Consider the following 14,202-nt stretch of genomic DNA (forward strand, 5'->3'; position numbering starts at 1 on the left):
CTTTTCCTCAGAAATCCTGTGCACTATTCCTCAGAACTCCTGTCTGTCTTTATCCCAAGGCCCGTATGCCCTATTGTTGGCTTTATCCTTGGTTAGGGAATCTTCCTCAGGTATATATCCTTGCTTTCAATTAATCCTTCTGCCTTTCAGCTTTCTTGTCTGGCTGGAATACTAGCTCTGCTCTGCGCTGTACATTGTAGGAACTGCAGGTTTCTTCAGGAGGTAACTCTTCCCCTGGGGGCAACTAGAAGCCTGGGTTGTCTAGCTGCATGTCAGAAGCTCACTTCAGCTGATGCCTAGCTAAAGTCCACACTCACTTCTGACTCTACACCTCTCTCTCTTGTCTAGACCTGGCTATTTATACTAGGGGGTCCCTAGCTCCCTCTAACGTCTGGGAGGAGGTACTACACCCCTACAGGCCTGGTAACTTGGAAATACACATAAATAACAGGAATAAAATGACATTATACATTAAAATGACATACAAAATACAATGGTCCTGTTCCACAGGAGGTGGAGAACAACGTGGCCCAATTGACCCTTGTGTAGTGCCCACATTTACCTAGTGAGACACTACATATGTGGAACATGATGTCAATAGTATGACAAACCAAATTATAATCAATTATGCAATCCTGGCCGTGACAGCTGTCGCACGACCAGTGTCATCATATAGCCATACCCTAAATCAGGCAGTTATCAGTTACAAACAGTTTGTTCCCAATAAGTACATGCACAGTCGGCCCATGTAAGGGGGTCTTTACAAAGATGCTTCATTCTTCTGTGAACTCAGTTGTTGGATTCTGCTTACTTTGCAAGGAACTGTAGCCAGATTTTCTAGAACTTATTCTACAAAGTGTGTGCTGTGTCTTCTTGACTTCAGTGGAAGCTGCAGTTCTGTAATTTTACCTTTAGAATCAGTCAGAGCCATACAGCTAGGATGTACATGCTTAATACAGTACTGAATAGCCTATGGAGTGAAGATCTGGTGCACATCTCAGACTCTAACTGTCACGGATGAAGTTAGCAGATAGCTGGAACATATAAATAAACGAGCGACTGCCTTGATCCCAAACTAAGGAGCTTATAGGTGAGCCCTATAAAACCCTAAGAGCTCTCCCTGACTGCTATGCACATGCAAGGGTCTGTATGGTAGACGATTGCATGCCCGCGTACCTAATACTGTGTGACTCCTGAAAACCCTATAATAGTGAGGGGACACGACCACCGGCTCCCTGCACTTAATATGGACGTAGTCAGGGTCACCTAGAATCAAGCCAGCAAGGAAACACAATAAAGTAAAAGACTTATCTGTACAAATAGCAGAAGCAGCCTCCAGCAGTGAACACCTCATCCAGGAAGTAGTATAAACCGCAAAGTGAGGCAGTATGGGAGGGATTATAAAGGATGACGATTAGTCAAAATAAGTGACACCTGGCAGAAGGAAAGGAGATGAGAAAGTGAAACCAAAACAAAGAACATCATACAAGACGTAGAGAAAAACGTCTGCCAGATCTTCTCACAGAACTGGCGGTGACACTAACAGGTCCATCTGCAATATGTACAGAAAGGAGAAGAATCTTCAGAAGAAATGAAAGAGAACTTGCTACCACGTAAGGCAGTGCAATCTGCAGGCAGCATGTTATAGAACAGGCATCCTCAAACTGCGGCCCTCCAGCTGTTGTAAAACTACAACTCCCACAATGTCCTGCTGTAGGCTGATACCTGTAGGCTGTTCGGGCATGCTGGGAGTTGTAGTTTTGCAACAGCTGGAGGGCCGCAGTTTGAGGATGCCTGTTATAGAACAGGAGAAGCGTAGCAGATTCATACACATGTGGACAAAATTGTTGTCTTCCGTTAAAGAGAAAAACCCACAATGGTCCCTGAAATAAATTGCAACTGACAAAAGTAATAATAAATAAAAATTTACTGAAAATCAGCTAATGAAAATCAGACATTGCTTTCGAATTGTGGTTCAACAGAATAATTTAAAAAAACAAGCTAATGAAAAATAATTTGACCATAGGGACAAAATAGTATTACAGGTGTCTTCAAGCTTGTAATCAGTCAGTCTGCCTATTTAAAGGGTGAAAATTAGTCACTGTGCTGTTTGGTATCGTGGTGGGTACCACACTGAACATGGACCAAAGAAAGCTAAGGAGATAGTTGTCTCAGGAGATTAGAATGAACTATAGACAAACATGTTAAAGTTAGAGGCTATAAAAGCATCTCCAAACATCTTGATGTACCTGTTTCTACAGTTGCTCATATTATTCAGAAGTTTAAGGTATACGGGACTGTAGCCAACCTCCCTGAATGTGGCCAAATGGTAAACGAAGAGTCCAGAACAACTTCCAAAGAGATCAGAGGTGAAATCCAAAGTCAAGGTACATCAGTGTCAGATCGCATCCATCTTTCGCTCTCTTAGCCAAAGTTGACTTAATCGAAGTCAGCCAAGGAGGAAACCACTGTTTTGAAGCAAATCATAAAAAGGGAAGACTGGAATTTGCCAAAATGCATATTGACAAGCCACAACGCTTCTGGGACAATGTTTTTTCGACAGATAAGACAGAAGGGGAGCTTTTTGGCAAGTCACATCAGCTTTATGTTCACAGACGCAAAAATTAAGCATACAAAGAAAAGAACATTGTACCTACTGTTAAACATGGGGGAGGCTCAGTTTTGTTTTGGGGCTGCTTTGCTGCATCCAGGGCCGGTACAAGGCAGGGGCCGAAGGAGCGGGTGCCCTGGGCGCTACCATTTGCGGACAGGAGGGGGGCGCAGGTGAAGTGCCAGCAGCAGTGGCGTCGCCAGGGGGGGGCCAGAGGGGGCCACGGCGGCGGCCCCCCCTACATCATGCTGTGCCCCCCCATGTGCCCCCCCAACTAAAATGCCCCCCCCCCCCCCAAGTGAGCAGCCGCCGCCGGGCACAGGGAGATGAGCGCTTCCATTGCGCTCATCTCCATTGTAAACTGTCTGTGCCAGCGGAGGTGCAGGGGAGGGAGAGGCGTGTCCCTTCCCTTTCCTCTGATAGGCTGCAGGCAGGCACCGAAGTGGAGGAGAGGCCCCGCCCCCTAATTACTCCTGTTTACCTTTCTAAAGCTAAAGGACCTTTGATGATGTCATCACAGGTCCTGTAAGGGAACTGCACAGTGTAAAGTGTAGTTCCCAGGTTAGAACAGTGCATCTGCCAGGACCTGTGATGACATCATCTTCAACATCACAGGTCCTGCAGAATCTAGCAAAGGAACTGCACCAAAAATGGTGTAGTTCCTAGGTTTCAAAGGTACATCTGCCAGGACCTGTGATGACATCATCACAGGTCCTTCAACCCCTAACAGCAAGTATTAAAAGTTCACAAGCAGCTCTGTATTGATCCATACAGACTGGAATGGAGAGGTAAGAGGAGGTCCTCCACTTTTCATCATTTACCCCCCCCCCCCCCCCTCCATGCCCTGTTTTTACTCATTGCTCACTCATGTATACTACTTCAGACAGTTACCACTACCTCATGTACCTCACAGTGACTATAATGCATAACTGACCACATATTTCTATAAACACTGCATCTACAGTATTATACCTTCTATGTGTCACATCAATACACTGCTCTGTATATATATATATATATATATATATATACACACACATACATGCACACACACTGCATATATTACACAGTATTATACATGCAATATGTACAGATATATAGTATATACCGCAGTGCACTGATATGTGAGGTATGAGGTATAATAGATGCTGTGTGTACAGATATCAGTACACTTCTGTATATACTATATATGTGAGGTACGAGGTATAATAGATGCAGTGTGTACAGATATATAGTATATACAGCAGTGTACTGATATGTGAGGTACGAGGTGTCAATACACTGCTGTATTTACTATATACCTGTACACACTGCATCTATTATACCTCGTACCTCACATATTACACTACTGTATATACTGTATACACTGCATATATTATACCCCGTACCTCACATATCAGTACACTGCTGTATATACTATATACCTGTACACACTGCATCTATTATACCCTGTACCTCACATATCAGAACACTAGGGAATATACTATATACCTGTACACACTGCATCTATTATACCGCGTACCTCACATAACTGTACACTGCTGTATATAATATACATCTGCATCTATTATACCTCTTTTGTGTGCCAGGGCTGTTTTGTAATCCCATTCCGGCCCTGATGGCATAAATTATAAAACGCAGCAGCAAGAATAGTTCATGGAACAAAGGGAGGGGCTATAAAAGGGGAATGGGGGCCCAATTTAGATTCCTGCTATGGGGCCCAGTGATTTTTATGTACGCCCCTGGCTGCAGGCACTAGGCCGGCAGCCTATCAGAGGCCGGCGCAATGACGTCATCGTGCCGCCTGAGCCTTACATTACAGCGTGGGACACAGGAAGAGGCTGCATCGCATCGCTGACACTTAGGTAAGTATAAGTGTTTTTTTTTTGTTTTTTTTTACAATAGTGTTACTGGCACATTGGGGGGGCTTATTACAAAACTGGCACATGATGATGGGGGGGACTTTATACTGGCACATGATGATGGGGGGGAACTTTATAGTGTCTGTGACTTTCAAAGTCCCACAGTCCTTTGTTCTATTGCTTTAAGTATATTCTTGTTTTGAAACAACATTGATTCTTTCTTAAAAACGGGGGGGGGGGCGCAGTTTGCCATCTTCGCCCTGGGCACCAAATGGCCTTGTCCCAGCCCTGGCTGCATCTGGCACAGGGTGTCTTGAATCTGCAGGGTACAATGAAATCTCAGGAATAACAATGCATTCTGGAGCGAAATGTGCTGCCCGGTGTCAGAAAGCTTGGTCTCAGTCTCAGGTCATGGGTCCTCCATCAGGATAGTGACCTGATGAACATATGGCAGGGTTTAGGACAAAAAACATTTTTATATAAATTTTTATTGAAACTTTATTAAATAAAAAAAAAAGAAAAGCACAAAAATATCCCCATCCAAGTTTTTAAAGGATATGGGCACCTTTGTAAAAAAAAGAAAACATTTTTTACACTAATTAATTTATTTTGTGGAGAAAAAAATATCTCCAATTGGTTTTTGTTCTACAGCCTGCTGTGCGTTTACAGAGAATCCGTCATCTGACGGATTTTCTGTAATTCCTCCTTGGCAGAGTGTTAGCTGTAATGTCAGCTGACACTCTGCTTGAAACGGCCGACATTGGTGCTAGGCACTGATGTCGGCCATTTAACCGCTTCCATGCCGCGGTCCTTAGGGACAGCTGTATGGAGGGGCTAACCATCAGGCCGCTGCTCTGCTGTGGCAGCGGCCTGATGCTTGAAGGGTAAACTGATATGTCATATTGCCAGTTTTCCTTTTCACCAGTTTTGATAAATCTCTCCCACTGTGTACTTATATGTGTACATAGCATTGTGTATCGTCACACTATACTAGTCTGTGTGGGAAAAGTGAGGGACTGCACACAATACTGTGTTCAGAAGAGAGCGCATGTAGTGACCATGTGAGAGCTGTCAGTAATGAGAGCTATATCCTGCTTATAACGCCATGGTTCTGAAACATCCAAAGTCGATTTGCATAAAAATTTGTTCTAATACTGTACGGAGCAGGCGCTCCGTACAGTATTAGAATGTATTGGCTCCGATGAGCTGAAGTTATGGCTTTGCGAAGTCTTTCGAGACTTCGCGCAACAACTTCATAAATTAATTTGTACTGTAAAAAACATTTCCCGAACCCGGGTTTGCTCCATACAGTATTAGAACGAAGTTTCATCCGAAGTCGATTTGCTCATCACTAGTTCTGACTGTACTAACGTTACCAGCAGAAATATCTATTGTGTCTACAAATAATGGACCTTCTACAAAATGGAAAGTGAGAAATAGATCTGCTAATTACAGATTGTAGCATACTGTAAGACTCACCATGTTGTGGATTGGAATGAAATCTTACTACCAAGTTACTTGCAAGTTCCAGCAGCCTATATGTAAGTGGCTGCTAGCTGTGCTATGTAACAGGATGTGGGGGCGGGGCCGCAGAGCTTTTTCTGGTGCATGTGAAATCAACAGGAACGTCCACAGAGCCTCACAGTAGATGACATCCCTGAGCAAAAATCATATCAGAGCATTTCTGAGTGCATGCAGGGCCGGCGCCACCAGTAAGGCGACCTAGGCAGTCGCCTAGGGCGCCATTTAGCAGGGGGCGCCCGTTGCGGTTTAAAAAAAAAAGAAAACGTTGGTTATAAGTTAACTTAACAGTGGTGGCCGGCCGGCGGCGCCCCTCATGCTGCACCGCCTGAGCGCTCTAAAGGATCCCGGCGGGCGGCACATGTCAGACAGCACAGACACAGCAGGCGCAGGCAGGCTGCGCAGCACTGAGCCGGCGGCCAGAGAATCAGAGTCGGAGGTAAGAGATGATGATGCATCGCATGTATTGTCCCGTCCCGCTGTGCTGTCCGATTCCTCCAGTTTCGAATCCAGATAGTCCAGTCCAGAGGGCAGAGGCTGAGCCGCTGCCTCAGTGAAGCCGTGGGGGTGGGGCGGGGGACACTCATGGCGGGGCCCGGTGCAGTGACTCTACTCTAATACACCAGGCCCTGCAGCTGTTAAGTACATTCAATCCGAATGGGTCCGCAATTACTGTTCTGTACTTACTGTAGTACCTTATGTATAGCATTAAGATGGCGCAGACCGGCAGCTCCCTCAGCCATGCGCCGCCTGCCGCAGCTCCCTCCTTATGCGCCGTCTGCCTGTTCATTCATAAAGTGAGATAAGCAGGCAGGCGGTGCATGAGGAGGGAGCTGCGGCAGGCGGCGCATGACCGAGGGAGCTGCCGGTCTGCGCCGTCTTAATGCTATACATAAGGTACTACAGTAAGTACAGTACAGTAATTGCGGACCCATTCGGATTGAATGTACTTAACAGCTGCGGCGGGGCCCGGTGTATTAGAGTAGAATCACTGCACCGGGCCCCACCATGAGTGTCTCCGCCTCCTCCCTCCACACTGATGCATCTGATGGGGGATCTGTAGATGACACTTATGGGGATCTGTGGATGACATAAGTGTCATCCACAGATCCTCCCATAACAGCGCTTCATCCACAGATCCCCTCGTAACAGTGCGTCATCCACAGATCCCCCCGTAACAGTGCGTCATCCACAGATCCCCCCATAACAGTGCGTCATCCACAGATCCCCCATAACAGTGCATCATCCACAGATCCCCCTCATAACAGTGCGTCATCCACAGATCCCCCCCATAACAGTGCGTCATCCACAGATTCCCCCATAACAGTGCGTCATCCACAGATCCCCCCATAACAGTGCGTCATCCACAGATCCCCCATAACAGTGCATCATCCACAGATCCCCCCATAACAGTGTGTCATCCACAGATTCCCCCCATAACAGTGCGTCATCCACAGATTCCCCCCATAACAGTGCGTCATCCACAGATCCCCCCATAACAGTGCGTCATCCACAGATCCCCCCATAACAGTGCATCAGCCACAGATCTCCCCCATAACAGTGCGTCATCCACAGATTCCCCCCATAACAGTGCGTCATCCACAGATCCCCCCATAACAGTGCGTCATCCACAGATGATATGGGCAGATGGGCAGATCATCTGAATTTTTATCTTGCCAAGGGCGGCAAAAATCCTTGCACCGGCCCTGAGTGCATGTGAAGCAAAGCTGATACCAGTAAACAAACCAGTGCAATTTTATTATGTGCTGCTTTACGGTAAGATATGGGTTTATTGATTTGTAGTGCACAAAGGTGTTGATAGCCTTTAAAAGTTTATTTCAGACATGGTTTTCCAGCAGAAGGATGTCTTTGCAGACAGAATCCATATTTATCAAAGTGTCTTGCTGTAAAAATTTTGGTAACATTAAAGTGTACCTATCATTATTCATTTATTTGTAAAGGCGATATATAATTCTTTGTAATGTATGTACCTTATTTGGAGAAAGTTGAATCTTCCTCACCTTCCAGCAACCTGTAGATCCCTTTCTCCTGGCTGCTGGCGTTCTATAAATGTTCAGAAACTCTGAAAAATTCAACTAGAGTACAGAAATATAGAAGACTGGAAGGAGGGATGTGCTTCTGCAGTTTATCTCTCTGTAAGACTGCATGCTGTGAGATGTGATTCACAGAGATAGACAGAGAAATTATGAATTTTCAAATGACAAACAGAGGGATGGAAAAAGGCCACAAATCCACCGGTTAGACTCCTATGGGGAGATTTATCAAAAGTATTGCAAAATAGAAGTGGAGCATTTGCCCATAACAGTCTACTTTTCATTCTCCTAATAGCTTCCGGAAAAAAGATATACCGTAGATTGGTTGCAATGCTTTATCTTTATTTGCACCATTTCCACTAGGTTTGCTAAATGTCTACAGTTTCTGGTTTCACAACTTTTAAAATATATAAAACTGCATAATTTTATAGACATGCAAAAGTGCCTTTGTGAAAAGATTGTGTTTGTCTAGACATATAGCATGGCTTTTGCACAACCATTTTTGCTGATACCTAAGATGCCTATCGTTTCAGTTGATTTTTCAGGATAAGCTGTGATATGTGTGTATCTAAGTAATAGGACTTTTTCTGGCCATTATATGACTTTTTTTTTTACAGTTTTAGAAGTTTTCTGCTCTGCAGGTTCCATTTACAATTCTGTTATCCTTGAGTTAGTGGGTGGAGACTAGCTGCTGTGATATCTTCCCTAGGTACATGGAGAAAACAGGGGATTCTTCTCCCTAACTCGCACTCAAGCTGCAGCAGCATCTTATTGGACATTATAAAAGTCTATCAAACAGAACTGGTGTGAATAAAGCACTTAGTTAAAGAGGACCTTTCACTGATTATTACACTATGAACTAACTATACAGACATGTAGAGCGGCGCCCGGGGATCTCACTGCACTTACTGTTATTCCCGGGCGCCGCTCCGTTCTCCTGCTATGCCCTCCGGTATCTCCGTTCACTAAGTTATGGAAGGCGGAGTCTGCCCTTGTTCTTCTGTAGTGCTGGCCAATCGCATTGCAGAGCTCACAGCCTGGGAGAAAATAACCTCCCAGGCTGTGAGCTCTGCGCTGCGATTGGCTAGCGCTAGAGCAGAACAAGGGCAGACTCCGCCTACCATAACTTAGGGACTGGTATCTCCGCCTACTATAACTTAATGAGCGGAGATACCGGAGGGCATAGCGGGAGAACGGAGCGGCGCCCAGGGATAATAGTAAGTGCAGTGAGATCCCCGGGCGCCGCTCTACATGTCTGTATACTTAGTTCATAGTGTAATAATCGGTGAAAGGTCCTCTTTAAGATAGAAAACTCACTATTAACTGTTGCAGTGTGTGTATGTGCTTCTGCCTTCTTCCACCTGCTCATTCCCCCCCCTCCTTTCTCTATAGACTTCTATGGAAAGCTTTAATCTGATCCTTTAGTTCACTGACAGTCAATTTTGGTCTCTCAAGATGGATTTATCAGAGAACTCAAAGTGAATGTTAATAAAGGCTATTCACATGGCTGTTTTTTTAACAGCCAGCGAACAGCGGCTGTCAAAAAATAGAAACCGTTTTCACGACCAGATGGACCCCATTAAAATCAAAGGGACCATTTTTAATAGCTGCTTAGACAGGAATGCACTGTCTAACAGACGCTAAAAATGGGTACACTAGAACAATATGGCCTTTTAGGGGTTAAAAAAACCAACTAATACCTCATCCACTTCCATGTGCAGCGGCAGTCACTTCTGTCTTGATTATAAAGGACCTGCCTGCGAGCACACGGTGACGTCATCACACAGGTCCTTCGGCAGATCCTTTGCAATCAAAAGGGGAGCGAGTGCCGCTGCACGTGCAAGTGGTTGAGGTGAGTTTTAAATTTGTTTTTTATTTTTTTTACAGCTGAGGGCCTCTGTGGGGGACATTACTAATTCTTGGAGCCACGATGGGAGACATTAGTTAAGCTGGGGGCAACGATGGGAGACATTACTACAAATGGGGGCCACTATGAGGGACATTATGTGTACTGAGGGCGTAAAAAAAACATACAGTTTTTAACGGACGTCTTTTCACTTAGGTATGCCTTTCTGAGAAACGAACGCTAAAAACGGTCCCATTCAATTCTATGGGGGCTGTCAAAAACAGATAAAATAGGACATGTTTTATTTTTTTACTAAAATTATTCATGTGAATAACCTCATAGACTACTACTGTTCTTAAAACTGATGTGTGATGGCCATTTAAAAAAAACGTTCATGCACACAACAAAAAATGTGCAAAACAATGGTCACACTGTCAGTTTTTCATTGCCATTTTTCAACCATTTGTGGCCATTTTGCATCAGTTTTTCATGGCTGTTAAAAATGGCTATGAACAACGGATGAATTTCATTGGCTTTTTTTGTTTAATAAAGATTCCAACCCCTGCAGTGTCCCATAGTGGCCCCCACTGGCCATTAAAAAACAGCGATGTGAATTGCTCCATAGACTTACATATTTGCTCAGTTTTTTTTTACAGAAGCTAGTGTATTAGAGACAAAACATTCACATTTTTAGCATACTTTTTACAAACTGTATTAAGAGAAGCATGAGAGTTTTTGTTAGTTGACCTAGGAGTTCAATTGCAGCACTGACCTATTACTTGCTTTCTGTATATATAGTATGAGCTGCATCTGTATTAGGGCTCAGGCACAGACATTTTTTCCCGTGTCCTTCCTTTTTTTTTGCGGCCCATATGCAGAACCATTCACTTCAACAGGGCCCCAGAAAAAATTAAAATGACTCTGCGTCCATATGTCCGCATGACCATTCTGCATTACGGACAAGGATAGGACTGTTGGCTGTCCCTTCCGTTTAGCAAAATGCGGAATGCACATGGTCGGTATCCTGTACCGAACGGTTATGTTCATCAGCCCTTATGCTTAGGCCTCATGCACACGGCCGTTGTGTGGCCATTCTATGCAATTGTGGTCCCAATGCACGGGCAACATCCGTACAGTGGGCCGGACCCATTCAGTGGTCTGTCCGCACCGCAAAAAATATGACATGTCATATTTATTTACGGTGCAGAACAAATGAAAGAAACACCACGGAAGCACTCCGTAGTGCTTCTGGTGTTTCGTTCCGTGACTCCGTTCCGCATCTCCGGAATTGCGGACCCATTCAAGTGAATGGGTCCGCATCCGTGATGCGGGGTGCACACGGCACGGCCGTGTGCATGAGGCCTTATTCACACAGTCCATATTCGGTCAGTGATTTTGAGCCAAAACCAGGTGCAGCTCTAAACAAAGATTATACCTCATGTCTGCTCCAATCCTGGTTTTGGCTCACAATCACTGATGGAAATCACTGAACCACTTTTCTATTAATCCATGGTGACACATTCACAGTAAGTAATGCTCCTCTAAGCAACATGGCAGATGTCCCAACTCATGAAAAAGTCAGCTTGTGCGCAGATGCTCTAAGCTTTGCTTCCTTAATAAAAAAAAATCTTAAATGTAATTACTATGTAATATCAATCAATGCATTTACCATTCAATATGTTCAACCTTAATATCCCCATCTTTCCTGCAGAGCTATGCTGATGACTGCCTGTGATCTATCTGCAATAACAAAGCCCTGGCCAGTTCAACAGCGGGTCTGTATTTTTTTTCAAGTAAAATGCATCCATATCCATATGTGTAAAATATGAGGAACATAAGTAAGAGTGCTCATATTTTTGCAGTGTAGTTGTGAGTACCATAGTGCTGTGCTCTATAGAAATAGATGTTTCCTCATCGTCTTCAGGCAGCACAGAGCACGCAGAGCACGCCTTCGAGGAAAGTAAAATTACAGGTAACACAAATTTTCTATTTCCTCCTTGTCCTCAGGCAGCACATACATATTGTGTGCTCTGTGCTGTTTTCGGACTCGAGGAAAGTTAAATTAGTGGTATTACTTCATGTAAAGTCTAGAATCAACATTTAACACATAAAAAAAAATACATGAAATATTACGATATACATTTGTACAACATACTGTGTTTTTTACAATATAATCTGAGTAAGGCTACATGCACACGAACGTTGTTTGTTTCCGTGTCCGTTCCATTTTTTTGGCAGATAGGATGCAGACCCATTCATTTCAATGGGTCCGCAAAAAATTCAAAGAGCACACCGTGTGCTATCCGCATCCATATGTCCGTTCCCGTAGACCCACAAAAAAAATATAACATGTCCTATTCGTGTCTGTTTTAGGCATTGTTACAATGGATCCGCAAAAAAAACTAAAACGGATGGCATACGAATGTCATCCGTTTTTTGGGAGATCCGCAATTTGCAGACCGCAAAACACATACGGTCTGATGCATGTAGCCTAACTTCTATATGTTGTACCACAATTTAATAATGTGATGCTTTATAAGCAGTTCAGACACAAAGGTCAAATCTGACTTTTCTGGACTCCTGTTACCAGAGGAGAGCAGTACATTGTGGGACTTCTGGCATGTAAACGAATATATAAATGTAACAGAGCCAGCAAACATTAAGGCTCCATACACACAACCATATTATAAAAATATAGAACATGTCCTGTTCTTGTCTGTTTGACGGACAAGAATAGGCATTTTTAACATAAGCTGGGATGGGCGGAATAGGAAATTGTGGAAAGCACACGGCCAGTACCTGTGATTTGTGGACATGTCTCTTTTAGTAACTGTCATTCCTTGTGTATTAACAATTCTAGTGCATTTATTCTTATGAATCCATGACATGTCACTGTTTTATTTTTCCTTCTACAAGTGTTGGAAGAATTGCTAGCAGTTTGCAGTGAAGGTCCATCTGGGTGTTACCATTTGTGGGTGTGTCCATGCACAAGGCCTCACGCACACAACCACATCCGTTTTGTGGTCCCCAAATCGCGGATCCGGAAAATACAAATCCGGTCTGTGTGGTGTCCGCGTTTTTTTGCAGACCCATTAACTTCAGTGGGTCCGTCGTCTGCATGTCTTATACTTGGCTGCAAAATTCGAACCACAGACTCATTGAAGTTAACAGGTCCGCAAAAAATGCGGATGCAACACGGACGATATCCATATTTTGCAGATCCGCAATTTGCGGACCACCAAATGCATATGGTTGTGTGCAGAGTACTGGCAATTCATAAACTTCTAAGTTGAATAACTGAAGAATAGCACTACGTAGAGTCATAAGAATGTATGCTGCAGAATTGCTAGTGCATGTGGAATGCAAGTAGCTACTAAAACAGATGTCAGGAGAGGTGACAGGTCCTCTTTAAGAAAGTATTTATATTGGCTACGTGCTGTATGTGAAAGGAGATAAAAACAGGAAATAGCTTGAAATCCACACAAAAAGCTAAGCCCATGTCTCATTCAGAATGCTGAAAGCAAACACATCCACTTTGTGAGTTGATCTGTTAAGCAGGACCATGTGAGCATATCCATAGCACCGTAAAGAGAATCTGTCACCAGGAAATTGGCACCTTGGCCAAGATTCACTAACCCTGTAGATGGTGTAAAGTTAAACTCTATACCAACTATTGGTTGGCTTACTTTGTCACAGAATTTTACAGAATTATGATACAATTTTGGCACACAAATGACAAAACGTCACATGTTAGGCCCTGCCCCCCTCCTGCTAAGCCTACCCCTTGTTGCTAAGCCCCACCCCTTTTTAGAGCAATTCCGAAATGGTGTAGAAATTTGCACCAACTTGCCCCACTTTTTAGACAGACTCTACACTCAGACACATTAGTAAATGTGGGCCATTGTCTTGTAGGGCTAGCTCAGTGTAACGGACCGTTCAGCACACAACTCCGTTCAGACGATATTCCCCTTTCCAATGCACAGGCAGCTACTGCAAGCACCAGTCTGCCGAACTGCAAACTACACGAACACTGGAAACCGCGGAACAGGAAAATCATACAATCGGCTTACACTCCTGGCAATCAGCACACAATCCAATTCCCCCAAGAACGAGACGACACTTCGCTTGAGGGTTAAGCAGAACTGACTGTCCTGGGGCATACAGCCTCTTTTATTCACAATCCACAAACATAGTACTGCCCACAGGGTTTTGAAATACAACCAATCAATATATTACAACACATACAATGTAAGTACAGCAGCAAATCGGACACAATGGGACAATGGCACAATGGGACAATAGAAACAC

General features: G+C 44.1%; 1 protein-coding gene across 1 annotated transcript in view; it reads left to right on the top strand.

The window, feature by feature from the left end:
• Nucleotides 1–14,202, top strand: part of PDE5A (phosphodiesterase 5A) — a 404,052-nt gene that overhangs the window by 361,698 nt on the left and 28,152 nt on the right. The window contains exon 19 of the mRNA XM_040418267.1: nucleotides 11,606–11,669. Coding sequence (XP_040274201.1) covers nucleotides 11,606–11,669 — 64 coding nt within the window. The remainder of the gene's footprint in view (nucleotides 1–11,605; nucleotides 11,670–14,202) is intronic.

The sequence above is a fragment of the Bufo bufo genome, chromosome 2 (genome assembly GCF_905171765.1).
Source record: "Bufo bufo chromosome 2, aBufBuf1.1, whole genome shotgun sequence".
In the NCBI taxonomy this organism is placed as follows: domain Eukaryota; kingdom Metazoa; phylum Chordata; class Amphibia; order Anura; family Bufonidae; genus Bufo; species Bufo bufo.